Source organism: Fulmarus glacialis, unplaced genomic scaffold, assembly GCF_000690835.1.
Source record: "Fulmarus glacialis isolate BGI_N327 unplaced genomic scaffold, ASM69083v1 scaffold4365, whole genome shotgun sequence".
Lineage (NCBI taxonomy): Eukaryota > Metazoa > Chordata > Aves > Procellariiformes > Procellariidae > Fulmarus > Fulmarus glacialis.
The window spans coordinates 226770-253637 of NW_009211023.1; the positions used below are offsets into that span (position 1 = coordinate 226770).

Below are 26868 nucleotides of genomic sequence, written 5' to 3' on the forward strand. Positions count from 1 at the left end.
AACTGACACAGAGATGAATCATCCACCATTAAAATAATGGGATACAAGTTTTCTTTATATCACAATCATTATTTACAACTCTTAAATATTCACGGAGGAGTCAAGTATCCTCATCTTTTAATTTAAAAAGTAATCTTGCAGACCAAAATAAAACTGTTGGCAAAAGTAAGTTTCTACAGGAACAGTGCCCAAAGAATGATTTCTTCAAAAACAGGATAGATCTTAATAATCATGATGGCACTTCTTTTTTTTTTTTTTAAAAACCTACACTATAAACCACACAGAGCTCAAGCAACTCATATAAAGCTAGATCTCTGAGTAACAAAACAATGAGAATGGGTAATAACAAGACCCTGTGGTATAGCTAGACACAGCTACTTATGACTTTTAAAAATATAACACAAATCTCTTATTTTTTTGAGGTGACATACAACTCTGATGCAGGTTCATTCCCACATGCTGAGAATCCAACCGAAGCCAATACGGTTCCTCTCAGTGAACTAACTTGAATATATGCATGTATTTCTACAAGTAGAAGTCCATTATTTTAATAATTGGCCTTTTTCTGCTGTAATGCCATTAGAAAGACAACCATACCACTGTATATTTTTCCATCTTAGAACACACACCAAAGGTATCTGGGAAATTCAGAGCAATGCTTCCTGAATACTGTTTTGATCATTTAGGAATGGTTTTAATTTTATCAGTCATTGTCTTCCATAGACTGATGTGGATGTGTATTTAAAAACTGGACAAGAATACAGAAAAAGAAACCCATATGATAAAATGAGTGTTAATAGTCAGCACCATTATTCTACCACTTAAGTGAACTTTATGGAATATAACAGTGTCTACCTGAAGCTGTGTTTATATAACGTATACGGGGCACCCATATACATGCCACGCATGATCTTAAAACCACAAAAATCAGGAAGTATATGAAAGCTGCATCTTCTTTTATTCGTTTGTGTTTGCTGCTTCAACAGGTAATTTCTTTACAATCCAAGTTTTTAGTTTTTCTATTTCAGTTCTGCTTAACTCATGATTAAGGTTTGGAAAAGTATGAAGTGATGTTGATACTCCCAGTGACTTTAACATCTTGTTGGTCTCTTCACCCCACGAGTACAGAACTAGTTCATCAGCAGTTCCATGACACTGAAATAATTCTGGAAGAACACTTTCATTTCTTTTCAAAGCCTAGATGGAGAAGAAACACTGTCACACATCTCACTAAAAATTTTAAAAGAATATTTACAATTACATGGTGACAATTTACATAGCATTTTATTTATTAACCTGCGTTTTAGTGGTCATATTGTACTATCTCTACAAAAGCAAACAAGGAAATATTGGGAAAAAACTGCACTTCAAATTCCAACGTGCTAACTCGTGACAAATGACAGGGTTTACTTTAAGGTCTATATTCCTCTTCAAATAAAAGAAATAGAAAAAATTCATGACAGCAGATGGAGCCCATGAGTATTATAATTCATCACAAATTTTCAAAGAACAGTTACACTTACATGGACTCTCTAGCAACTAAGGACAACTTGCAAAGCATTTCATTTGTTAATCTGCCTTCTACACTTTGACTTCTGACTTACTTTGAATGAAATAATTATACTGCCTGTGCAAAAAAGCAACAAAACATCATGTAAGGATAGCTTTAAAGCCTTACTTCCCTAATAATCTGCTTATCTATTTCCAGGAAATGTCATAAGTTTAGAATATAATCAATTGCCTCAGATGAATAAACACACTATACTCAATTTTAATTATCATGTTTTTCTTTTAGCTAAGCAGTGTTTCTGTAAAGTCTACCACACACTCACCTGGTAAACAGCAGAGTCTTTATTGAGAAAACTAGACAAAGCAAAGACTCCTGCCAGATCTTGATGAAACCTATATGCTAAATGCATTGCCATTCCACCTCCCATCGAAAAGCCTCCTAGGATGCAACAAAAGAAACAAAGATTGGTTTATGCTATATGTCTTTGTAACCCAGCGTCCAATTTATTTTTATCTTCAGACTTGTTTCTTTTATACACAGTGCAATCAAAAAACATCTTGAGTAACATAAAAGTTACAATGATCTTAAATTAAAGCATGATTCAATTAAAAAGTTGGATAGCTAAAGTACTGCTGTACATTCATTACTGAGAGATAAAAGAAAAAAAAAATCAGCCAAAATGCCATTACTTTAGAAGCTATTTGTGTATGGTCCCTACCAGGTAGTTGAACACTACCATATATTCTCTGACGTTAACAAAGCAAAACTCTATGAACAGATAATTCTCACTGGTTTTTTATTCAACTTATTTTTCCCCTATGCTAGTAGCATTCACATGTGAAAGACCTGTATCACTATTGTACATAAATCAATGAACATTCACCACATTAGACTAGTACACAGAAGTTGAGGGTTTTGTTGTTGTTACACCTCAGGATACATAGTAAATAGGGAAAAATGACAATGTACCCCACCTGAGCTCTAACAGGATCTCTGAATTAATGGCCTTCTGCGTTCCATACATCTCTTCAGCTGCACTAATTCCTTCAGCTGCACGATAACTCCTCAGGGATGATTTTTACATGACAAATGCTTATTCATTAAGAAAGAAATCCAGACTACTGCATTACTTCACAAGGACACAGGCTATTATACTGACTGTATCCACATAATGACTAGGATGAAGAGTGACACAACATTATTTTTTGATTTCTGATGAATTTCTGATCAGAATTTCTACTGAATTTGATTCTTTCTACTTACTGTCACCTTGTAGTCTTAAAAGACGACTATGCCCAAAAGCGGTAACTGCAGGTTCCTGACTTACAGAACTTGGGGATCTTAGGGAGAAAGAGCAAGACCACACAACGTGGAAGACTTAGAGTCTTGCTTTCCTTTTTCAAACACAGTCCTTAATTGAATTAGGAGAGCTTCCTTAATTGCATTAGGAGAGCTGTATCCTCGAACTAGGAGATATACCTGGGATCCCCTAGTTATGCACCCAGGGGGCTGATAATACCCTGGTATTTATCTTCGGTAAATAAAGCCAGGACCTGCTATTTACCCTATGAATCAATCTTTAACCAGTTCAAAGTTAAATGTAGTATGTCTAAGTGCCCAGTTCAGAAACAAAAGTAGTTGAGGAAAAGTAGGAATGAATGTGGGTAAAGTTCAGAGCACACCTTAAAAACTCTGACAGCCCACATCACCTGAAATTTTCAACAAACTTGTCTTCACAAAAATAAAAATATTGAAAACACTACTGTAAGCCTTTCATCTGCATCACTATTTCTTACCAGACATGTTCTCCTGTCACATGTAAAAGAAAATGAGGAAAAAAAAAAAAAAATTGCACAAGTATCATAGCAATCCCAAAATTCAACACCATTGACCCCACATTCACAAAGAGGGAGAAATACAGCCTTCTGAGAAAGTATATAAAATACAACAGCTATACAAAGTTACTATGTAAACAACATCATCTTATGCTGAAGTTTCCTTTATTCTCTTCTGTGGAATCTGATCATTTATTTCTTCATTTCCTTTTGATCATTCTGAATGATGCTGTCATCCCCAAACCCAAAAAGCAGCACTTATATTCTAAGATACCATTTTGCATTTACTTACAAATAAATACAAATACACTTTGTCTACATATAAAATGAAGTCCATTTTAAGTATTTCAGAATACAGGGAAAAAAGCTGCATTGAAAACTCATTACCAGTTTGTAAATGATTTAATCTAAAATTTTGTACCCAGTTAGTCACAATCTGGCAACACTATCTGCAATTACTCACCAGCAGTCTTTGACAATGCAGTCACCTTCTGTTTAGAAGAATATTAGGTAATGGTTCTTTTATGTGGCTCATACTACTATGAGAAAATGTAATACAAAGGACTAGTTCTTTGATTTTGGTTTTCCAGGGGAAAACCTAAAGTTCATCACTTGATACCACAACAATCTCTAAGTAAGTGCCATATAGTAAATGCTTCAGAAACAACAATTTGAATAAGCATTTGTAGTTGGAGACAAATTTTTTCGATTACAAGGATTATTTCAGTATAAGCATAAATTTGAAATAACACACAAAAGACATGCTCAGTCAAGAACTTTTATAAGAATTCAAATTTTGGATTAAGGAAAAATAAGAGGCAGGTACAGATATTACACAACACAAATATATGAAGTGACAGTCAGAATATAAGCAAAACACAAAAGAAAAATACAAGTATGCTTATGTACACCAATGACCTCAGCATAAAGAACACATAAACCTCACAGCATTGCTAAGCAGATTGTGTCATGAGTTTAATCAAGATCAAACATGACATGACAACATTTCAACCTTAGATGGGCAGAACATAGCAAGCCCTTCACTTGAGACCAATCTATTCCCAAGAAGTACAAAGGGTGTGCATAGAAGTTCAGAATTTGCCAATATGTTTCACATAAAAAGTATGTTCATTTTCCATTTTTCCCCTTATATATATTTTTAAAGAGATCTGTGATTAATGCTTCAAAACAGTTAAAACGTTTTGGCTCTACAATGTTCAGGATACCAGTTCAGAAAAGCATCTAACTACTTGCATTAACTTTCCTGCCTTACAAAGGTGGTTTATGCGCAGGCTAAAAGGTAAGCACATACAAAACAGACTCAATTAAGTAAAGCACTTTTCTTTCATCTGCAAAGAAATTTCACTCAAGTATGCATTTGTGACCTCAAATCTGCTTCTGTGTAGTGCTGGTTTCTAGGCAATACCCCTTTGCAGTGAGAAGAAAGCTGCCTGTAACTTGCTTTGCTAGCTGGGAAAGATCTGCTGAAAACACAGGACCATCACACTTCCAAATTAAAGAATTTGAATCAGAAGGAAACTCTCACGCAATACTTCACTAAAACCAAAACATTCTTTGCTGGAATATCATCTGTAACTATGTTAAGGTAACCCCAGCCATACGATGATGTAACACAGAGTGAATAGAGACTGAATTTCTCATATGTCATTTATTCCTGCTTGAATAAAATAGAAACCCTCATCACAGATGCCATTTTTCAGTGATAAAACCTTCTTTCCAGAGCTTGTAAATGGTCTTAGGAGCCTTTTAAACATCAAAGTGTTTGTATAAAACCTTGAGCTCACTTCTGCTAAAGATCTTGATTTATATTAATTTGCTCCTCATTTGTATCTGTCTGAAATGATAATCTGGTCCATGATGACACTTCAACATTATATCGAGTGCAGGAAACCAAGTATTTACCTACTGTCAAACTTCAGCTTTATTCATTTCTTTGTATTTGGTCTCACAATGTTTGGGTTTGTATCTCAGAAAATGACTAACTTTATTATCTAGCACAAAGGTTTCTTTATTTAGTCTCTCTCTTGTGTCCTGTATACAAGAGAGAATGCTAAAAACTCTGCCTTGTCCCCCCTGCTCCACTTCAGTGCCTGCAATGACTTATTCCTAGGTTCAGAAAGCTCTTCATGTTTTCATTCTTCTTTAGAGAAAAAAACACCTCTCTGACAAACACAGGTTTGACATTGCTGATTGCTTCCCGAGTCACATAAATCTGACTGTAAAATGCCTTAGTCAATTTGTTATAGATAACGATTATGGACAAATAGATCTGACTGTAAAATGCCTTAGTCAATTTGTTATAGATAACGATTACGGACAAACAAACCAGATCACTTTTTCAGTCTTTCCAGTATAATTTTAAAACATGATCAAAGCTGTTTTCCACACTAGAAATCACAGCCATAGGAAACTAATTTTAGTTATTAGTCACATTTAGTGCATGACTTCTGCCACCTGCATTCAGTACAGGTATTCTGCTCCTTGCAGAGAAAGACCTTGAGCTTTTCTCACATGAATTTGAGTGGCAGAGGTAGAAACTGCTTCATTACAGCACAGAACCAAAAGAAGAAGAGAAGAAGCTAAGCCCCAGACTTTGATGAGATAAGGATTCGGACTTGGGTGTAGGGGTGGGTTTTGGGGTGTTTATTTTAAGCAATATTTCTTCACTGGTTTCTCTCTAGTAGTTGTTCTGCATCTTCTTTGTATGTCTTCAAATTTGTCAGTACAGCTTTGGTAACAAAGTGGCAAGAGATGAATGCTACAGCATACAGTGCCTGTGCCAGCACAGTGCAAGGAGAGACAAATACTCTTCTGTTGTACAAGGCTACACCAGCACAGTTAGGAATTGTCTTTGCCCATTCTGTAATCATCACAATACATTACATACTCTTGCCTCCTTTTCTTTCCATTCTCCCAGCATTTTTCATTCTCAATTTCAAACTAGAGTTACTTTAATCAGTTTGTTATCAGGAATTTTTCCCTAAAGCTACATTTCAGTTTACTTTCTGCTCTCCCTAGGGACTTTATGCGATTTACCTTCTATTAATGGTAACAGCAAAACCTTGTTCTACACATCATCTGCAAAGAAGCTGACTTTCTGTTTTGACCTTCCTTTTTGATCCATGAATGGAAGTATTATATACATTTAACAGTGTTCATATATGAATATCAGAAAAGAGTACAAATGCCAGTGGAAAAGCAAATTCCCTTCTCTACAGAACTCCCTGCTCCTGTGTAAGTGCTCAGACATGCACTTTGTCTCAAGTGAATTTCCTCACAGCAGCGATTTTCTCCTTTTAATCTATTCATGAAACTTCACTAAACACTAACCTTACACGCTAGTAGAACTGCAATGAATGGTTTCCACCTTTGATAGCCTTCTTATGCTGTTTGTTACTCAGTAACTGAGAGTCTTTACAAGAACAAAGACAACTTCCCTTGACTGGCTCAGCCACTTCCTCTTGTTAGGAACATGAACCAATTTGCTATCCAACTTTCTCACCAGCCAAAACACATTCTGAAATGCATATTTAAGTGGCACAAGTTTTACCGCTTTCTTGTAAAAAAAAGTATACAATAGTTTCTAAAGTATCAATGCACAGTAAACCCAGAACCAGTTACGGTTTTATTTTCAACTGATATGGGTAGTAGAGGGGAACCCAACATGTGTACCTAAGGAATCATAATTTTTAGCACTAGAAGGAAAATAAAATCCATGAAAAGTCTCAAATCAATTTTTACTAAGATGTTACTCTATCAAATCTATGGCTTGCTTTATTTACCTAGAGTGTTTTCTTGGTTGTTTCTGAGGATGACAGCACATTTGTACAGTCAGCATAACCACACAACATGGAAAAAGGAAGAGAATAACCTATTCTTTATGCTCATGGTATTCATGATTTTAAACTGAATCACAGAAAAGAAACTAGAAAATAGGCTCTCTAAAGCAAAGAATAGTGAAGCACAGGAACAGGCTGTCTTGGAAAGCTGTGAACCTTCCATTAATGGAGATCTTTCAGAACAAGTCAGAAAAGCAATGGTAAGGTTTTGCCTAAATAGAGCTGAACCTGCACTTACTCATGAAGACGGATTAGCGAATGTTGTTAAGCCTCACTCTTCTATGATCCTGTAGGCACGACTGTGAAGAAAGTACAAGTTAATGTCCACCCTGTGGCATGTCTACACACGACTCTCAAGCATTCTAAAAGCCCATCCATCCGTTTAATTTTGCACTGAATTCAGGCACTGATTGAAGATGAGTAAGCGTATGTTTTCAACAGAGTTTCTACTAAGGCTGGAAAGATCAGAATTCGATTCACTTTATAATTCTTTTCTTCCCAAAGCCATTATCTGATGATAATATGTGGTAACAATACCATGATTGAATTATTTTTGGTTTTACTGCTGTGAGCCTTATTTACTCCTAATCCTCACTATCATTTGCCAAGTCTGTCATTCACTATGCCGACCAAAACTGAGAATATGCCACCTTTCAAAGACCCTCGTTTCTAGACACATTAATATGGACACTGTCAAGAGCTGAGAAACAAAATGATAAGTGGTGGGTCCTACTCTCTGGTTAAAATTATTAGCATTTGTACCTCCTACTGAATGATTTATGAAGGAAATAGAAACATGCATTTGTTAATGTCTCTTGCTTGCGCATAAGGAAGTAAAAAAAGTAGTAGAGATCCAAAAGGAAAATAAATGGCCAGTTCAGGTGCAAACAAACAAGAGGAACAAACATTTTCCTCGAAGTACAGATGCAATGCAAATTTACACTGATGCACTGGAAATTAACAAAATGTTTGCTGTTATTATGGAGGAGATGGACTAACAGTACTGCTTTGAGCCCAGCATCTCAGACATAATTTAGATAAACCACAAAGCCACATAATGGGTGGCACAGAAAGAGAAATCTCATTTGAATTGCAGTGACAAATGGCAATATAAAACCATGAATTTACTCTGTAACAGCAAGACAGTAAGTGACTCTAAATGAAAGGTAACATTTTCTCTGGAACCCTCAGCACAAGAAAGACATAGACCTGCTGGAGCGGGTCCAGAGGAGGGCCACGAAAATGATCAGGGGGATGGAACGCCTCTCCTATGAAGAAAGGCTGAGAGAGTTGGGGTTGTTCAGCCTCGAGAAGAGAAGGCTTCAGGGAGACCTTATTGCAGCCTATCAGTACTTAAAGGGGGCTTATAAGAAAGACTGGGACAAACTTTTTAGCAGGGCCTGTCGCGACAGGACAAGGGGGAATGGTTTTAAACTAAAAAGAGGGTAGATTTAGACTAGATATAAGGAAGAAATTTTTTACAATGAGGGTGGTGAAACACCGGACGAGGTTGCCCAGAGAGATGGTAGATGCCCCATCCCTGGAAACATTCAAGGTCAGGTTGGACGGGGCTCTGAGCAACCGGATCTAGTTGAAGATGTTCCTGCTCATTGCGGAGAGGTTGGACTAGATGACCTTTACAGGTCCCTTCCAACCCAAACTATTCTATGATTCTATGATTTTCCTAATAAAGACAGAAGATACAAGATAGGATGAGTGACAGCAAAAGGCTTAGAAGCCAAAGACATAAAATACCAAGATTGTAGGTGAAGTAGTTTGCCCAACATTTTAATGATTTATTGCTGATTTTTCTATCTTCCCATATTTACAGAATCCTCTTTCTCTGGGATGTCAAAGCCAAGATGCCTCCTCCCCTTCCCATTCTCACACACACTGAGAGAGATGGAAATGCTAATATTTACAAGAAGCACAGAGCTTTCATGTTACTTCCACCATGGTTCAGTAGCTATGTAAGAAGTCTAGCAATAAACAAAAAGTGGTTGTGTGTCTTGTGTTATTGTTACAGTACAAGGGGTCAGGAATCATGCATGTGTTTTTTGGCATACAGTCAAATCTACAGGACTGTTATGGAAAGTTTATTTTCACTGGCTGCTTACACAAGTGACTACAGGTGGCACAGACCAACACGCTTGGATCAGCATTTCTGCGCTACACAAGAAGTGACCTGTAAAACTAGGAAAGTAGTGCTAAATTAAGAACAAAAAAAAGAGTACAAAAAGAGTGCCTTTCACTGAAGTGTAGTTGACTAAAGTGAGCACTATCAGAATGCTCCAAATGTGAAGTGGCCATTTCTTTCAAGAGCTTCTAACATATTCTTGAATAATATTGTTGAAATCTTTGACAATTTCCAAGTGCACTATCACTACAGAGCAGTTAAAAAAACAAAATAAAAAACCCAGCCACAAGAAAACAAAACAAAGCAAAACCACCACCACCTGAAAAACCAACGCAGCTTTAAATAGAAAAAGAAATGATTGTCCCACATTTCAAACTGTGGTTATTTGCTTGTTTAGCTAATTTAGCAATGAATTCAGGCATTTATAAAGAAGGAATACATGGAGTTTTTAAGAAGGGATACTATCAAAGCTCCAAGTGTCCGAATTTGATTAATTTTATCATCCTCTTTTATCTCCAAAGTCAATATAAACCTACTTACAGGATTATTTGCAAGAAGGGCTTTAGCCAGGAAGACCAGCAAGAGTAACTCAACAGGAATGTTTGCCTAAAAAGTGACTTCCACTATCAAATTCTGGGGGTGATATAATTATTTTTGAGTAATTATATATTGAAGTCAGTCTCCCTTCCTTCCTCCTTCAAGGTCAGGGGAAATAAACCTTAACGAACCAGAAGTTTACTTCCTTCAAAAGAGTTCTGTATTAGTAGGAAAGCAACTCATGAAACTTTCCTATTAGTAGGAAAGCAAACTCATGAAATAGGAATGGGTATATGAGCCGCGTACTACTGTGTGCTGGTTATTACATTAAATTGATATAGAGGTTTTAATAATAAGACTTTATTTATCTCCAGTGAATTAAGTAATTTAATTCTTTAGAAGTAGATTCATAGAGCAGCTGTTAAAAACAAGGCTGCAACAATATTTTTCTTGATATAGAAAAAGAGGAGTGGCATTGCATAACCTGGACTCCGTCCCCAGCTTTAGAGTTCTGCCCTACAAGCAGCCACTTGTGGATCTCAGAGCTAACTGTGCTACCGAAACAAACAGCACAGGCTATAATTTCTTTCAGAACAAATGATCTTACTGTACCCACAATCTTGAGCCTTGTGGAAAGTTTGAATGGCTCCAGAAGGAGAATCATCCCCCAGAACACCAGGTGTTGGCCTTCTCATTTTCCACTGCTTGAGAGCCTGCTCCTGCTTCGCCTCTCTTCCCACTCGCTCTCCTTTGCACAGTGCTCCCTCAGATCTTGCCTTCTTATCCCACACCTCTGAGCTGTCAGCAGCTACCCACCTTCCTGCTTGCCTAACACCTCGGTTGCCCTCATCTAACAATATCTGACACTCATCCTCAGCCTGTAATTTCTAGTCCGCTATTCCGTATAAAACCATAACCTTCAATCTTGTTACCCTCCTCATACTCATTTTGTTTTCTTTCCACTCATTAAAACTCCCACTCATTACAAAATAGACAGTCCCACAATCCAGTCCTCCTTAACTCTTTAACAACCATCTCATTCCATGTAACTCCCTCTTCATGCAACTGCTCTGCTCTCTCCGCTTCTGTGACCTACCTGAAAAGGCCCCTACTGCTCTTCACAAACTCCCGAGTCCTCCAGTCTCTTCTCTCAACTATTTTGTTTCTATTTTCTATAATAAGATACCTACCAGTATTCCCATTATAGATCTCCAAGACGATACCACGTCACTGAATGCACTGGGAAAATATTCATAGCAACACTTCACTGTGGTTTCCTCTGCTCTAGTAGTTTTTCCCTTCACCTCACGAAGGCTGCCTCCTCCAAGTCTATCGCACCAGCACTCAAAAATCCACTGTTTGCTCCCCACTTGTTACCTCAAGCCTCCTCTTCTTGTACCAGATGGATGTTCCTGACTTTTTCAAAGAGAAATCTAAAAAGATCTGACATGGTTTAGTTCTTCAACATTCTAAGCAAATGACCATATCTTTCATTATCTCTGCACATCAATCTATCCTGAACTCGGAAAAATTTCAGGCCACCCATTTCTACTTTTCCAATGGAGGCTACAGTTTAGTGCAGACATACTGACTGTATCTTCATAACCAAACCCTGGCCTCATATTCTCTTTTGATCAAAAAGGTTATAAAGCTGCCAGGTGCCTTTGCAGAATTTCTGATTTCCTGTAAGAGACAAAGCCAGAAGATGGGCAATTATTTGCACAAAGTCCCATCTAAAGCAACCAGGAATGTCACATTAGGCTGACTCAGTCTGATACTAAACCTAACCTTTACGCACAGAAACCTTACAGGATCTCTAAGCTTCATTCTCCACTGCATCACACACTGGTTAATCATCAAAACCAGTACAGAGAAGGCACAAAGTCCTATGGAAGAATGCTTAATCTTGTGCTGCCACAAGTGACACAATTCATTTTCCACTTGCAAATTTCTTATGCATCTACATGGGCCCCCTTCTGCACTTTGGATGGACCTAATTCAGGGCTGCCTTATTTTGTTGTTACACGAATATTAGATTCAATGGTGAGAATGTATGCATGTAGTCTCTGTCACAGAGGCAAGGAAACAGTGCCTTACCCTAGAAGCCTGAAACCAATGCTCTCAGAGTGAGAAAATAAGTATAGTTATTTCTGATTTACAGATGAGGAATGCAAATACACAGAGAACGGGGACTTCCAAAGAATCTACGGGCTGAAACAATCAGTGCATACCAACTTCCTTACTCTGCTTACGACTTGTAAAACAACTTTCATACTCTGCAGTCTCACTAGATCTAATTTTGAAGGCTACAGAAAAAGGAGAAAAGCCTAGTTGGATCTGTACACAGAACATCTCCCAGCTCACCCCACAGAAAAGCACCTGCGCTTCTTCAGCTGTTTCCAAGCCAGCAGGTATAACACAGGAAAGACAGATCAAAGAGACTGTGCTGACAGCCGTCCAAAACAATGCATTCTGCAGCCAGGGCAATGAGCCAGAAAGGGAAAGTAAACAGAGGCCTTCAAAGAGCAACATGGGGCTGGACCAAGAAAACATGTAGGCTGAATGGTGGTGGCTCCACCACGCAGGATTTTGATGGCATGACTCAGTTGGCCATAAATTTATAAGTTGCCACATTAAGAGTTTTTTCCCCAACCTGAAATAGTTTGTGGTCTAGGGATGGGACAGGGAGCCAAGGACTTGTGAATTCTCATTCCCTCTCCGACACAGGCTACTCCATTCCCTCAACTCCTGTGCCTCAAAATCCCACTATCTGTTTCACAGAACTACTGTGAAAGCTACTGGAAATTTGTGGAAATTAAGAGGGACAGGAAGATAGACACATATGAACTATCACAGCTAGTATTTCATTTGTTATCAAGTGTTAATCTTTACTGATGTGTAACATGCGAACTTTTTCCCCATGGATTAATCCAAAATTATTAGAGCAGTAAGGACAAGCTCATGATTGTTTATATGCTACATCTCCGCTCTCCAAAATACAAGACATTTTGGGAAGGTATGCTTTCCATTCCTCAAAAAGGGGTAAAAGGAAATAGTAAAAATACGTACTTTTAAAAGTAAATCACTGCCCACCCTGTATTTTAAATAACGATTACAAATGACTATTTACAATAAAAACAATTTTAAGTTACATGTTTGAGGACACTGCCTGCAGTTAGCCACATTCCCCACCTGATACAGGTTTAAATAATGATTCAATATTCTTGAGGATTGACTGCTGAGGGGGCTCTTCAGTAGTTGCAAGGCATGCTCATGAGCTTTCAGGACGGAGTAAATTCAAAGTTGATGATCTCTTAACAATTAAAAAACATTAAAATAACCACATTAAAAATAAGCCTCTCTTACCTATTATTATCCTATTCTTTGCAATACCATTTTTAATCTCATCGTTGATCAAGTCTGTAAGTCCCCGGCACATAGAATCAATACTTTCAATGTGATCTGGACAATCATTAGAGATCTTATACCTGTCAAACCACACAGTGGAAAAGGCTCCTTTCATAGGTGTATATGGCCTGGTAAAAGGAAAGAAAACAAATGATTAACCAAGCATAAGATCAAAAGCCTTCAGCATACCTGATAAATAAAAACAATTCCATTTTTCTCCAGCAAAGGAGAGAAGGAACCTCTTTCGGGTCTAACTCAATTCACATCCAGTCACATTGCGTTTCCTTGCATTCAGAACACTGTCCTTCAAGAATGAAGACAGCATTTGGAAGCTAAATAAAATGCAAGTTTCAGTCAGTTCAATGTCAAGGTTGATCAGGTCACCTAATCATTTTAAATCCTAACCCTGTCAAGAGGTTCTTAATCCTGAACAAAGTTAGGGTTAAAATCCACCTCAGAATAGGACAAACTGAAGTAACTGCTAAATAAGACAGCTTTGCAGGAGCTAACTTTATGGGATTCAGTTGTCTTATTCTTGTCAAAATTGACAGGAGATGGGTATCATGAACCTTTAGGTATTTACAAAAATTTCTGCCTTCTGCCAATTTTTCTTTTTCTTAAATAAATACAGCCATCTGCACCTTAACTGAAAGAAATGCCATGTTGCTTACTGGATTGGTGCACAGACACAAATTAGAGACATTGTAATACTTCCCTCCTGTAATACTGTGTTGTCAGATTAGTATTTTAAGTGCTTTAACATGCTGCCCAAACCTCAGATAATCAAGGAAGCTACAATTCAAAGCAGCCTTTTCTTTGTTTTTAAATAAAGAAGATGAATAGAGCCCTGAAATCCCAAGAAAGGTGATCTAATTGCCTTGCAATGGCTCTACAATTTAATACCAAACATACTGCTTTGAGAACGATGCTTCATCTCAAAACCAAGCCCCCTAAAATCCTTAATTGCAATGTTTAATCAGGGGACACATTTTTCATTTTTACTTAAGCTCAGATGAGCTCAGATCAGATTACAATCATTGCCTACAAACAGACAGCCTTTGATAAATTTGTCTGGATGGGAACCCAATGAAAACGCTAACATTGACTTCTGTGCTCTCTCTGGATTTTTTTCAGTACTAGGATTAAACAAAAACACAACTAACCTAAAATGAGAAAGCCACTATTTCAATTATTCTTACTGAAGGAACAAATTCTGCTTTTATTAATACCAGAGAGGCTTCACATAAGTAAATGGCTATTTCTAAATCAGAAATACTGCCACTAGTATGAGCGTACAAGAGGCAGTATACTGTTTGCATTACTCAGTCACACACATCAAAAACAAGAGAACACAGATTTTCTTCTGCCTGGTGCCATGAACATGAAACAAAGTCCATGACATAAAAGCTGGTAAGCCAAATATAAAGAAAGAGGCAACAAACAGCAACAGATAGGTACAGACAGACTATACTGTTTCATCTTTTTAGCACAGCTTCAGCAACAAGTACCTAAAAACCACAACAATCTACTGTTATTCAAAATGGCATACCAGTATGTGGTCAAATTTAGTACAGTGTGTGCCTGAAGTAGCCCCTCATTTGCTTAATTCAAAATAAACTATATACTTAAGCACCAGAATTAACAATTTTTTTTTTTTTTTCCCCAAGTTAGTCCTTACTTGTCTACTAAAAAAAGGTAACTCCTAAATTAAAGGAAATTCAGTGGAAATATTTTGTACACCCAGCAAGCTCAAGCTAAGTTTAAAAAATGTTATTAAAATGCTTTTGCTTTTTTTTTTTTTTAAACTTCTCTTTAGTATTACCACCGTCTCCAGGATTCTTCCCAAATGAATTGATCAACACTTAAGAAACAAGATTACAAATCTCTAATTCACAAAAGTCAATTTCTAAGAGGAAACATTCCAGTGAAAATTATCAACAGCAGTGGAATCAGTGTAATTTCTGGAAGTCACTTGGAAGATGTGATGTACAACAGACCAAGCACTTGGGCACACAGCATTTAATTAACGGTTTTAGCTTCTCTCTCAAACACTTTTACATCAATCCTGGTTAAAATGCTTAGCAGCCAGAGTGCTTCATTTTCTAGTAAAACCAGAGTACCTTATATTTTTGTGTGAGAAAAGGTGTGTAAGGTTTTAGTATTATTACAGCAGATTGACCCAGGATTTCCATGGAATGAAGATACAAACTTGTATTACATTACGAAAATTTACATTTATATTACAGAAATATTAAAACAGGTTTCCTCACAACTGAAAGACAGAATTTATAAACAGGACAAAATCCATGATGAGATTATAATACTTGATCAGATGTTGAAACTCAGGACCTTTACCTGCTGTCTTTGCAAATTCTTCAATAAGATAGATGAAAGACTAATGTGTCTTAAGCCCACAGGAAAAGACCCCCAAGCAAACGGACAAGATGCTTTCAGCTGTCTCAAAAACACCCTTGCAACCACTCGTGATTTCTCAGAAATGCATTAAAAATAACCTTTACATAAAGCTGAGAAGTAAGATTCTTTTAACGGTTCACCCAACTGGCACATCTGTTTTAGTCATTCACCTTGTTCCTTAAATAAATCCCTTTATTAGCTGGCACACTACAACTCAGACATTACCACGGTAAACAAATATGTTTGGCATGGAACCATCTGTACAGCTCCAAGAATACAGAACAAAATTTTTTCATACAATTAAACCACAAAAGAAAAAAAAAAAAAATCCCTGTATTACAGTGACACAAGAGGCTGGACTGAAATACACAAAAGCAAAGAAATACAGAATGGAGTGAAAACTCCATCCAGTAAGATCAGCATGGTCAGTTAAGGACAGCATTAGACCAAATAGTCAGCTTCAAGTTTGGATTTTTTGATTTCCTAAGTTTAATCAAAATTCATAACATTAGTCCCAATGATTTTTTCCCCTGTGCCTCATTTACTTTATTCTCTTTTTTTATGATACTAAAAATAAAGCTCCATGTCTCTAAAACGTGCACTGTTGAAACTCGGGATGAAAATATATAGCCCCCCAAGTTGTGTGGGTTTTGTTGGTATTGTTGTTGTTTGTTTAGTTTTAAAGGGTGTGTGTGGTTTTGTTTTGCTTGCTCTGGAGCACACAAAAGATTCAAATCCGTATAAGAAAATAAGACTTAAGAACCCTCTCTCTGGGTATAGCCAACTTCCAAACTTGTACCATTTTTAAGAGACATTTGAAACACAATTTCCTACAAATTGAACTAACTTTTAACATTTAAAAATAAAGAGAAAAGAAGACGTAAAGGAGACATGGCTAATATCAAACAGCATTTAAGAAACTGCAGGCACCCTGAGGAAAAGAATCTTTAAAATGCTTCCCAACATCCTCAAATCACTCTAGACCATGTTTTCCGATTACTTCATAGGTCTTATTTTTTAAGGGTGTGCATTGATCTACAACTGTTTTCTTACACATACACTTCTTGCATGAGACTGCAGTTTCAAGAAGATCCTACACACCTAATATTTGAATGCCTTAAAAGGAAAATATATCCTAGATCATCTCTGTAATTATTTATCATCCTTTCAATCTTTTAAACGTATACAGATAGAAGTAATTGTCACTGTTGATTTCACTGCAAAGTCTCGAAGTAATACAGATCATTCAAGTTCTCACAAACTGAAGATAGGTTAGCTTCTGCTGATGTCAGTTATGAACTAATGATGAAAATATAGTGAAAGCAGGAAGCAATAACACCATGTTTTTCCACCTTCCTGGAGCATGGATTATATACTGTAGACCTTCTTAATCACGTTTAGAATTGTGCTCAGTAGTTTGAAATTATCTTAAGTTAACAGAAGTGGAAAGCAACTGAATGATGCTATGCAACATTCAAATTCAGGTCTAAACCCATGCCAAATCCTATCTCCAAACGATGCTATTAGCATAGCAATTCACATAAAACTACAGGTGTTTTTGTTCGTTATCCAATAAATCACTGTCCCTGTCCAGCGTTTTAAGATTAAAAGACAAGCCAGCACTACTTGCTGCTTTAAATAAGAAACAAGTAGCAGACAGCACATTGATAAATAGTAAATATTCTTCCCCCAACTGTTTCTCCTGATGCACAATTGTATCACTGCCTTCACACTCAACGCTCTGATCACCCTGCTAATGCAGTCACATAAAACCCAGACCACTGTAAGCTGGCTTACAGCTTTCTTGAAGTTCCAGACAGAACTTCCTGAGATGTCAGACAGAACTGGGAATTTATAATGAAGTTAGGCTTCAAGATTCAAAGAAAGAAAGAGAAAGATCAAAATTTTTGAAATCCTCACTTTTGCTTCCTTCCCAAACCCATCTCCTCTCAGTTAGGAGGCACAAAGTCGCATGAGACATTGTAATGTTGTCTTTTGGAAGTCTCTGCATCCCTTCGAGAAAATCTACAGAGCACGCTGCCAGACTGCTTAAGTTCTAGAAGTAAGCCTTGACTCTCTTAAAGCTTATGGCAGGTTTTTCCAATGAAAGCAAAGTTACTCCCCAGTCCCAGATTCTCTCCTAGCATAATCTCACTGCTGATACTAGTACACTGCAATAGAAAATCTGGTTCATAATTCTGTTTTTTAATTCCCACTGTCTGCTTGAAGCAGAAAGTGAATTTTAAAAGAAAAGGAGGGGGAAGGCAGAGAATCCACCTATTCAAATCAGAAATATAATTCAAAGCTCTAGTACAAGGTCTATCTTACGTTAAAACTGGGGTTCCACACATCTTAACAATGAAGCTTTGCAGTATGGTAACACAGCGTAAGATGTGTCAGAAATTCAACCAGCTTAAACTTGTAAGTATACTTAAAAAAAAAAAAATTTAAAAAAGGAAGGCAAGAGTCATCTCCATGAGGAGTAATTTTGGCTGTTCTACATGTAAACCACATGCAAATGCTTTTGACAGAATTGTTCTGGATGTATACTGCCTGAAATGAGAGCTAACTGAGCCAGTACAGAATGGTTACCTAAAGAAATACTATGTTGACAGCTTTTGTTACTTGGGACAAATCTTATTCATTCAAGACAAAGGAAGTCACAATAGAAGTTGACATGGTTTCTTGGGGGGGGTGGGGGTGGGGGTTGGGTGGTGTAAATTGTGGGGATTTGTGCTAATCAGAGAAACAGCAATCATGTTATGGTTGAGAAGACCGCAAATGACCTTTTCTACAGGCCGCCAGTTCCTCAGCGGAACTCCTCAGTTCCTCCTGCTTTATGAATTCAGTGAAAGAAAGTGGCAAGAGGCAAACCAAGGTCCAATCTGAATCAGTTCTCCATTATGGGGTTTGAAAGACAGTCTGGGATTCAGAGTGGTATCTTTCACAAGTTGGTGGCAAACAACACTGAGGATGGATCAATGACACTAGCTAAGCATAGAACCCCCTGAAAAGACTGTAAAGCAAGAGCACAGAATGATACATAACTTAGAACCCCACAACTGCTTGCTGCAGTCTCCACTGTCTCCAACTCTTCTGCACTGGAAAACGGTTGAGAGAAGAAAAACTACATCGTCTAAGAGCACAATGTAGTTAAAGGGATTAGAAATCCAAGATTACTGCCATCATGTTCTACTTTGTTTTCCTGAAGCATGACTAAAGTATCTCTGACAAGTGTTTATTGCATTCCACATGGTACTTAGTACATGATGTAAGCATTACATGTATGCATATCCATATGTTTTCCTCACCTAATGCAAGAGGAGAAATAAAAGGAAAATATGAAGTTTATTCAAGCATGCTTCCATCATTATTATGCAGAACGTTAAATTTCTACTTACAGAAGGAGATGAAGGAACCACCCCATGATACCAACCAAAACCCTCTCCGCTTGTCCCTCAAACTTCCACCTCTAAAAAGACTTCTTTGTGTTAAATTTATGAATGAGGTTAGGGCTTACAAAAGTGAAGGATTAATAACATTTGCTTGAGCCAAACGTAGTATGATAGGCACCATGCACGCTCCCCTACACGGCTCTGCCAATCCATCTCAAGTCTGACCTGCAGTACCCCTGCTGCTTTTCCAACCCCAGGCCTCTCACAAGCAGAGACTGCCAATGTAGCTGAACGGTGCCAAACTGTCTGGTGGTTTTGCGATATAGCCAAATGGGGACTACGATGAGATGAAACTCATTTCCACTCGTGAGCTGAGCAAAGATGTGAACTTAGGTGAAAGGATGGAGTACCAGGCCATATAATGCTGAGCAGTCCTTACCAGCCACTACTTCGAGACAAAGGAAATTAGAATAAACTGGGAGGCGGGGGGAATAGACAACAAACTCTGCATGGAGACTTATTGGCCACATGTCGAGTGAATGTCAAAAAGATCCACAAAATAGCCCAAGAAGTATTTATAGTTTACTTTGACTTGCAAAAGAGAAGGACTGTCAGAATGGAATGCTAGACAACGCAAAGAATCTTTGACCTAGATTTTTTAAGGGAATTATAGAAGGTAAGGTATACTTATTAAAACAAGTGGAGCCTAAATGGTTTTAACTTTACCACGTTAGCTCCTGCAATGCCAATTTAAACTATCACTTTCTATTAAAAAAAAAAAGGTTAAATTGGGTGGTATTCAGTTCTGATTTAGAAACTCAATAGAAACCTAATGTTTAAGTCACAGTTGTAGCAGCTGAAACAGTATTTAAAGCTGTAGCCATCCTGACCCAAATAAAAAAGGAAAGAGGAAACCCTTTCCTTTAAAACTATTACTGTAGACGTGGCTTTAGGGATTGCATCAGCTGCTAGGGCTAGAATTTGAGCTTCTTTTTTTTAATTAAAGATATACATTAGCATTACAAGGGACAGGAAATAGAATTCTGTTTTGTTTAACAAGTTTAATCTATGTACACAAGCACTGATCTTGAAAGAAAGCTAGATAAAGTTAAAAGAACAACCTACTAAAACAAGTTCTCTACTCATTTTTAAGTATCCCAGTTGCCTACATTTCAGACAAAACCCAAAACCTCTCTAAGTGATGTCTAAAAATTTTCACTCGTAAAGCAAAATTTGCATGCCCCAGCTACACGCATTTAATTTCCAAACATATTCCAAATTCAGGTGCCACTACTCTCACTACATCACACCGAGACTTCAAATCCACATATTTTTCCTTTTTATTTAAGCATGCTTTTTACCATAAGCATTTTACTTAGAAATTTTGCAAGTTTTTCTTTTTTAATAGTAAATTGTACTATCTACATTCTGTTATTTTCGCTCAGGAAACAAAGATGAGATCACAGGACTTTCCAAAGTGATGGGGGATGAGTGTGACAAAATGCTGCAAAAACTTTACCTGGCCAGGGAACATCTGGTGATCATTCTCTACACAGACCCTGCACATTATAAAAATGATTAAAGAAAAGTAAATCTTTTTTTAAAAGTGTAACCTTTTACAGAGACCTATAGAGAATAGTAAAAACCAGTTTTATAAAACATAGTTCAGTAACATTCTATTGCTTTTACCCATAAAATGGAAGTATCCTCTCTAGTGTTTGCTGAAATCAATGCTCATGAAGCAAGAGAACATGTTTTAGAATTCTTCTAGATTATATGCTGGGCTTGTTTTCCAAAATAATTTTCAAACGTATTGACTCTTGAATCAAAACATGTCTGAACCTCTGACGTTGTAGTAAATGAAAAATATGTATGTTTCAGTGCCTGGGATAAAACCTAAACAAAATGTAAACATAAACCCCATCCACCCTCCACAAAGAAAATAAAGTTTCCAGTGTTTTCTTGAAAAATTTGAATTCCACTACTTTTCAGAACTCTAAAGAGAGGTGAAGAATATATATGGCCAAATCTACAGATCTATCAATCAGCAGAATTATATCCATCAAAACCATGAAAAGGTATTCCTGACCTGCAGTTTATCCTGCCAAAGCCTCTAGCATTGCAGTTATACCATCAAACCTGCTTTTACTGGCATAACTACTTTGACAGAGAGCGTTCAATGTGTATGTGGTAAGTTATGCTGGAAAAGACAGGAGTTTATAGAGTATGAACTATATCCACATTAACAGTATTTTGCCAGAAGATCATATTAGCCAAGCAATCCTAATATGGTCTTGCCTAACTTCAAGCTTTTCTTTGATTTCATCATCAGTGTAAAAATCTGCTGGCAAGCTTTGCAATCTGCTCCTATAATTGACAATGCAGTGGCAGGTTGTGCCACCCAGAGAGACTCTCACTCACATCAGCGTAGCTTTCTACCAGTGTATCGCTCTGTCTCTACACGATGAAGATTGGATCAGAACCTTCTTCAGCATATCTGCACGCCCATAACCATCTACCCATAGGTCTCATTATCACGGATGCTGAATTCCCCCATTGGTGCCAGAAGCATTTGGAATTCTTATACATACACACATATAAGAATTATACTTACGTGTATGTATACATATATATACACACATATATTATATAAACATATATACATACACACACATAAAATCAGACCATATATTCAAGTTCCTAATGCAGATATAATTATTGTAATGTCTGCCATTCAAGTTTGGATGTTCTAGGCCGTGTTTGTCCTTTCTGTGGAAGAAAGCAGAACAACCATTACAAGTGTTTCAAAAAGCATAGTGTGTTTTGGACTTGAATACTCTTATTTTGGTTTCAAGCAGTAACACATATTTCACAAACTTCACTTCAGCATTGCTGCAAACAGTGGCAAACATTATTGTACTTAAGGGCATCTGTTTTATTTACTATGTCAGCTAATGGTGCTTATCAGCAACAGAGAGCTGTACACTAATATTCCGAAGCATACTTCATATTGCCAAAGACAAACAGTGTGAGTATTTTTTATTCTTTGAGTATAAAACTTTTCACCGTTTTGCTAAAACACACTTCTGAATCAACTCATGCATGACCTCTACCTGCCCTAGAGAAGAACAAGAGTAACCTCGACTTAAAAAAGAGAGTGGAATTAACTGTTTATTCACATCTTTTAATTACAACAGTACCCTTCTTCCTATCTGTTTACCAAAGTACTGAAATCCAAAGTCTTAAGATAAAAACAAATTCCCTATAAACATCACTCATTTGAGTCAGGAAATCTTGCTGGTTAATCATTTATACACAGTTTACATCTGTAGTTATCCAAAGAAACCAAAACAAATGAGAAAAGGATTGGACCCCAGCAGTGCAGTGGGATGGAAAAATGAAGCACTGGCCTAACAGATGTGGTCTGAGGTGCTCTGGCTGCATATAACATGTGAAGAAAGATCGTTTCATAGGGAAGCAAAACCTCCTACGTTTCTCCAGTACCTGCTGTGTTGATAGGGAAGAAACGGAGCCCGTCAGTATGTGTGATGTGCCACTGATAACTAGCATCACTTTAGCCTGTCATCAATGAAGTAACGAGCACATTATTTACAGAAAATCATGTTCACTACCTACTAACCCAAAACACACTCCTTCAAAGATTTCCACTCACAGGCTTGATTTTTCTGTAACACAGTGAGTACATTCACACTGCAATCTCTCAATTGCTTTTCCTGCCTAAGTAGATCATAAAAATACATGGTCAAGGAAAGTTTTTTTTCACATATTAGTGAGTGCCAGACAAAATCTGCTATTATACTTGTTTATACCCTCCAAGAAAAATTTTTTCTGACTTTCAAACCTCTGTACCTCGAAAGTCCGTGTAGAATGTCACAATTTCCTTTTCCTTTCAGCATTCATCCACACTTATGCGCAGATTCAGACAGAAACTTAAGCCCCATTACCTTTCAAGGAAACATTTTCCTAACTTGGAGCCACAGACACCTTAAAAATGAATTTATATTAAGAAAAATTAAACATTTATGAACTATAAGGCCATGACTTTAGATAGCTAAATATGGAGGTAGGTGTCCAACTTTTAACCTTTAGGTTTGACCTCATTAACTTTCAAATTCCCAGGGATAAATACTTTTATCTATATTTCCAGTCTACCACTGAACACACAGTGTCATTTAATAACCAGATTTGTGCCTACAGCAAATGTTGAACTCAATTCTCTTTGAAACAGTTGGGTAAGGATTCAAACTAGAAGAAATGTGTAATTTTAAATTCCCAGTCCTTTCTCCAGCAGCTGAAGATCTTTCACATCCTACTTGCCTAAAAGACTGACCACCTTCAGAACTGAAACTTGGCATTAAATACAACAGAGTATTTTAGTGGTTAATTTATGGGAGTTAACAGAGGTAGGACTGTGATCCAGAACATGGCTCTATAATGCCATTAAAACACACATTGGAGTATCTTCTTCTATCTATATCAAGGAGATGGAAAGATACTATGAGCACAATGCCTGGGTTTGAATTAGAGACTGTGACTTCTGTGAAGTCTTAACCACTTAAAATCACAGTCCCTGGGCAGCAATGCACTGTTGAGCTCCAGTTTTGCCAAAAAGCATATACATGAGAAAGAAAAGGAAGTGTTCTGACAGTCTGTACCAATATTCACAAGCATATTTTACAGTACTGGAATAGAGTAATTTAATCCTACAGTTCAAATATATTAAACAATACCTGGCAGGAGCTGTTGGGTAAATTACTTTTATATGTTGGAAAGCCATGTCTTGATTCAAAATTTGTTTTATCCATGTTCTTGCTCCTTGGCCAGTATCACCTGTATCACACAAAAGAGTACAACAAGAATTATTCTGTGCATTTAGAAAGAAAAACTATACAAGGTCAAATATATTTATACCAGATTGATCTAATTTCTAAATCACAAAGTTAATCCTCCAAAATGCTAAAGAAGAACTTTCTAGAATAACCTCAATCTCCTTTCCAATGACAATGGATTCAAAACTTCCTAGAAACAGACTACTTAAGACATCCCACAGCATAAGTTTAATATATACTTTACTACATCCAATGACTTAAGTACCTCCTAATCAGGCACAAGGCCTTACCTCTTATTTGCAACTTACCTTATTTGCTGATATCAGTGATAAACAAAAAATACTGATGAACATCTTAAAAAGTGCTGCTCCCCTTAGAAAAGATAATTACTTTTACTACACACTTCAAAACTTAGTCAAAAGCAATAAAAAGGATCTTCACATTTAATTATGCTAATATTACACGTAGGCTTTAAGGGAAGTATCAGTCAAACACTCCCAGTGCTCAAGAGATGAGTTTGGGTCAAAATATCTGGCAGACTCCTCAAAAACGTTAATCCCACAGTTCCATTTGAAAGCTAGTTGAGATCTGACTCTCAATGTGCTTTTTCCTAGTCTTGTCAACTCAGCCTATAACCAAAACCCCTGCAGACTGAACTGCTGTGAACAGATACACAGGATGAATTCTTATGCAGACAGCACATCTTCGTTTCGAACAAGTATACATATATACACCGGTTTCTAGAGCTTGTCTTCGTGCCTGGTATCTTCAACTATAACTTCACTGCCACCTCTCTGAACAGCATGCACACACAAGTCTCCAATAAGAGTTAAACAGCGCTTCAAGCTTGAGGAAACTGGCCCATCAAGGAATATGGTTTATAGTAGGCAGTAATACAACATGTAGTAATGTTCAACCCAAAAAATTGGTGGGGATTCAGCAAACAGGAATTTCACTACTGCCACTCATGCCATAAGACTTTAGTCTTGCTTGAAATCAAGGCTCCCACATATTATCAACTCAAACTGCTAATCTGAGTTAACAGTATTCTCTATTACTTATCTCAAATTGGTCAGTTTGACTTCAGAACTCATTCTACTCTTCTCAAGAAAATGGCCAAACCACAAGAAAAAATATCACTGCCCATGCCAGGCTTACTGCCACGTTACATGGGTTCATCTGAACAATGTCACATGAATATACCAATTTATTGTTGCAATGATTATAATTCCCCAATGGAGAAGATTTGCTCTTGCTTTAGCACTCAAACAAAATTCAGCGATCTTTACTTACACATATAATTAATGCATCTTCAGAATGAAAATGGAAGGCAAAAGGATCCAAATCCAGCATTTTTTTTTCTGTTGAGCACAAGTGGCGTAACCATGAAGTTCTCTCTATTTAACCTAAATACTCCAAATGACAAATAAGCAATAGGGTCGCAAAACTGACACAAATCTTATTCTGTGCTATGTTAAACAGTAAAATCCAAGCTACATCTTTAACTGGATGCTTCAGAACACATTCCCACAAGCACTTTGCTTATATGAGTAATATGGTCTGAAGTCCAAACACACGTCTGATTCTTAGTAGACACTCTTGACATGCAAGGGTTTCCTCATGGTTGCTGTCACCTAATTTATGAACAACATATCTTAAGGAGGCTTGAAGAAACATTTGTTTTTCTATACACTCCTCTCTTCTCAATTAGAAAGCAAATGTCTAGGCTTTGCAAATACTTGCACAGGACCAATGCTCAGGTAGCTAATCCAAGCAACTATGTGAATGTTTACAAAATTGGTACTTACTTAGGTCTTTACAAATTCCTTAACGGTGCAGGACACATCTTTTATTATTTATGCACATTTCTTAAACTTTGCCAAGAGCAGCAGAAACATTAATGAATAGTTAATGAAGCTAGTTTGTCCATGTTGTCATAGAAAACTCATTAAGCAAGAGAAAATTTAACTATGACCTTCTGTGTGTCAAGAGTCCCCATAGTCCAAATGCTCTGCAACTGCTGTGAGCACTTGCATGCAGAGGTAAGCATTTTGATTTGGTAAGAATAGAATTTGGAGGGGAGGGAGAAAGAGAGGAGACTGTGACACCAAACAAAACCCAACAACCTTCTGAAAGTTTGTCTTTCAGGCTGTTCTTAGATTTCAGCATTGTATGTTCTTCTGAACACTACTAAAAAGAAGCAAATGATGCACAGACAATTCTGCTTTGAGTCTGTTTCCAAACCTGAAATAGACTGATGGTAGCAATATTATCTTCGCCCCCCCTCAAGTAAAATATGAATTATTTTCCTTTCAAACATAGCTTGAATTTCCAGATTTTCTTTCTGTGCAAAGTTTAAACTTAACAACATGTAACATGCATGTTACAACATGCAAAGTTGTAAACCTAAGTCTAAAAAATTATTATTCACTTGTTATGTCCATTTGCCTTCTCTGCTGAGCTACCAAATCGATCCTTTACCTAAATTTGATGTACAGTACTGGGAATTTCCTAATATTTTTCTATCCTATTTTGTATTTACATTCTCCACTTGTTATAGTTTGTCTGGAGCAAGCATTATGAACAAAATGGATTCAGGCCATTTAACTGCCACTTTCCATCACATGCGCTGTACAGAAGGCACCAATTCAGGTTTACAGGCCAGCCCACAGCAACGGCACTGTGGCTACTCCTGTTTTAAATTCTATTCTGCGGAACTGCTAAACAAAACCAAATAAAAACATCCTTGTACTTCCCCATTGCAAACATTATGAATAAAATCATATCAAGAATGAAAAATTGTAGAGTACTTTAACCACATGTGGAATCAACCTCTAACCATAATCTTCCCTTACTCCTCCAATATGAGAGAAAATTATTTCCTCAAACATTAAAGCATTAGCGTTAACAAGAGGGCTGAA

The 26868-nt window shown here is 37.1% G+C and overlaps 1 protein-coding gene across 1 annotated transcript; it reads right to left on the reverse strand.

The window, feature by feature from the left end:
* Window positions 1–934: 934 nt before the first annotated feature.
* On the reverse strand, window positions 935–23948 carry LYPLAL1 (lysophospholipase-like 1; the record flags this gene model as incomplete). Its single annotated transcript, XM_009577362.1, has 4 exons — window positions 935–1197; window positions 1833–1948; window positions 13246–13415; window positions 23849–23948. Coding segments are annotated over 4 exons (626 nt in total), but the record flags the coding sequence as incomplete, so codon positions are not given.
* Window positions 23949–26868: the final 2920 nt, after the last annotated feature.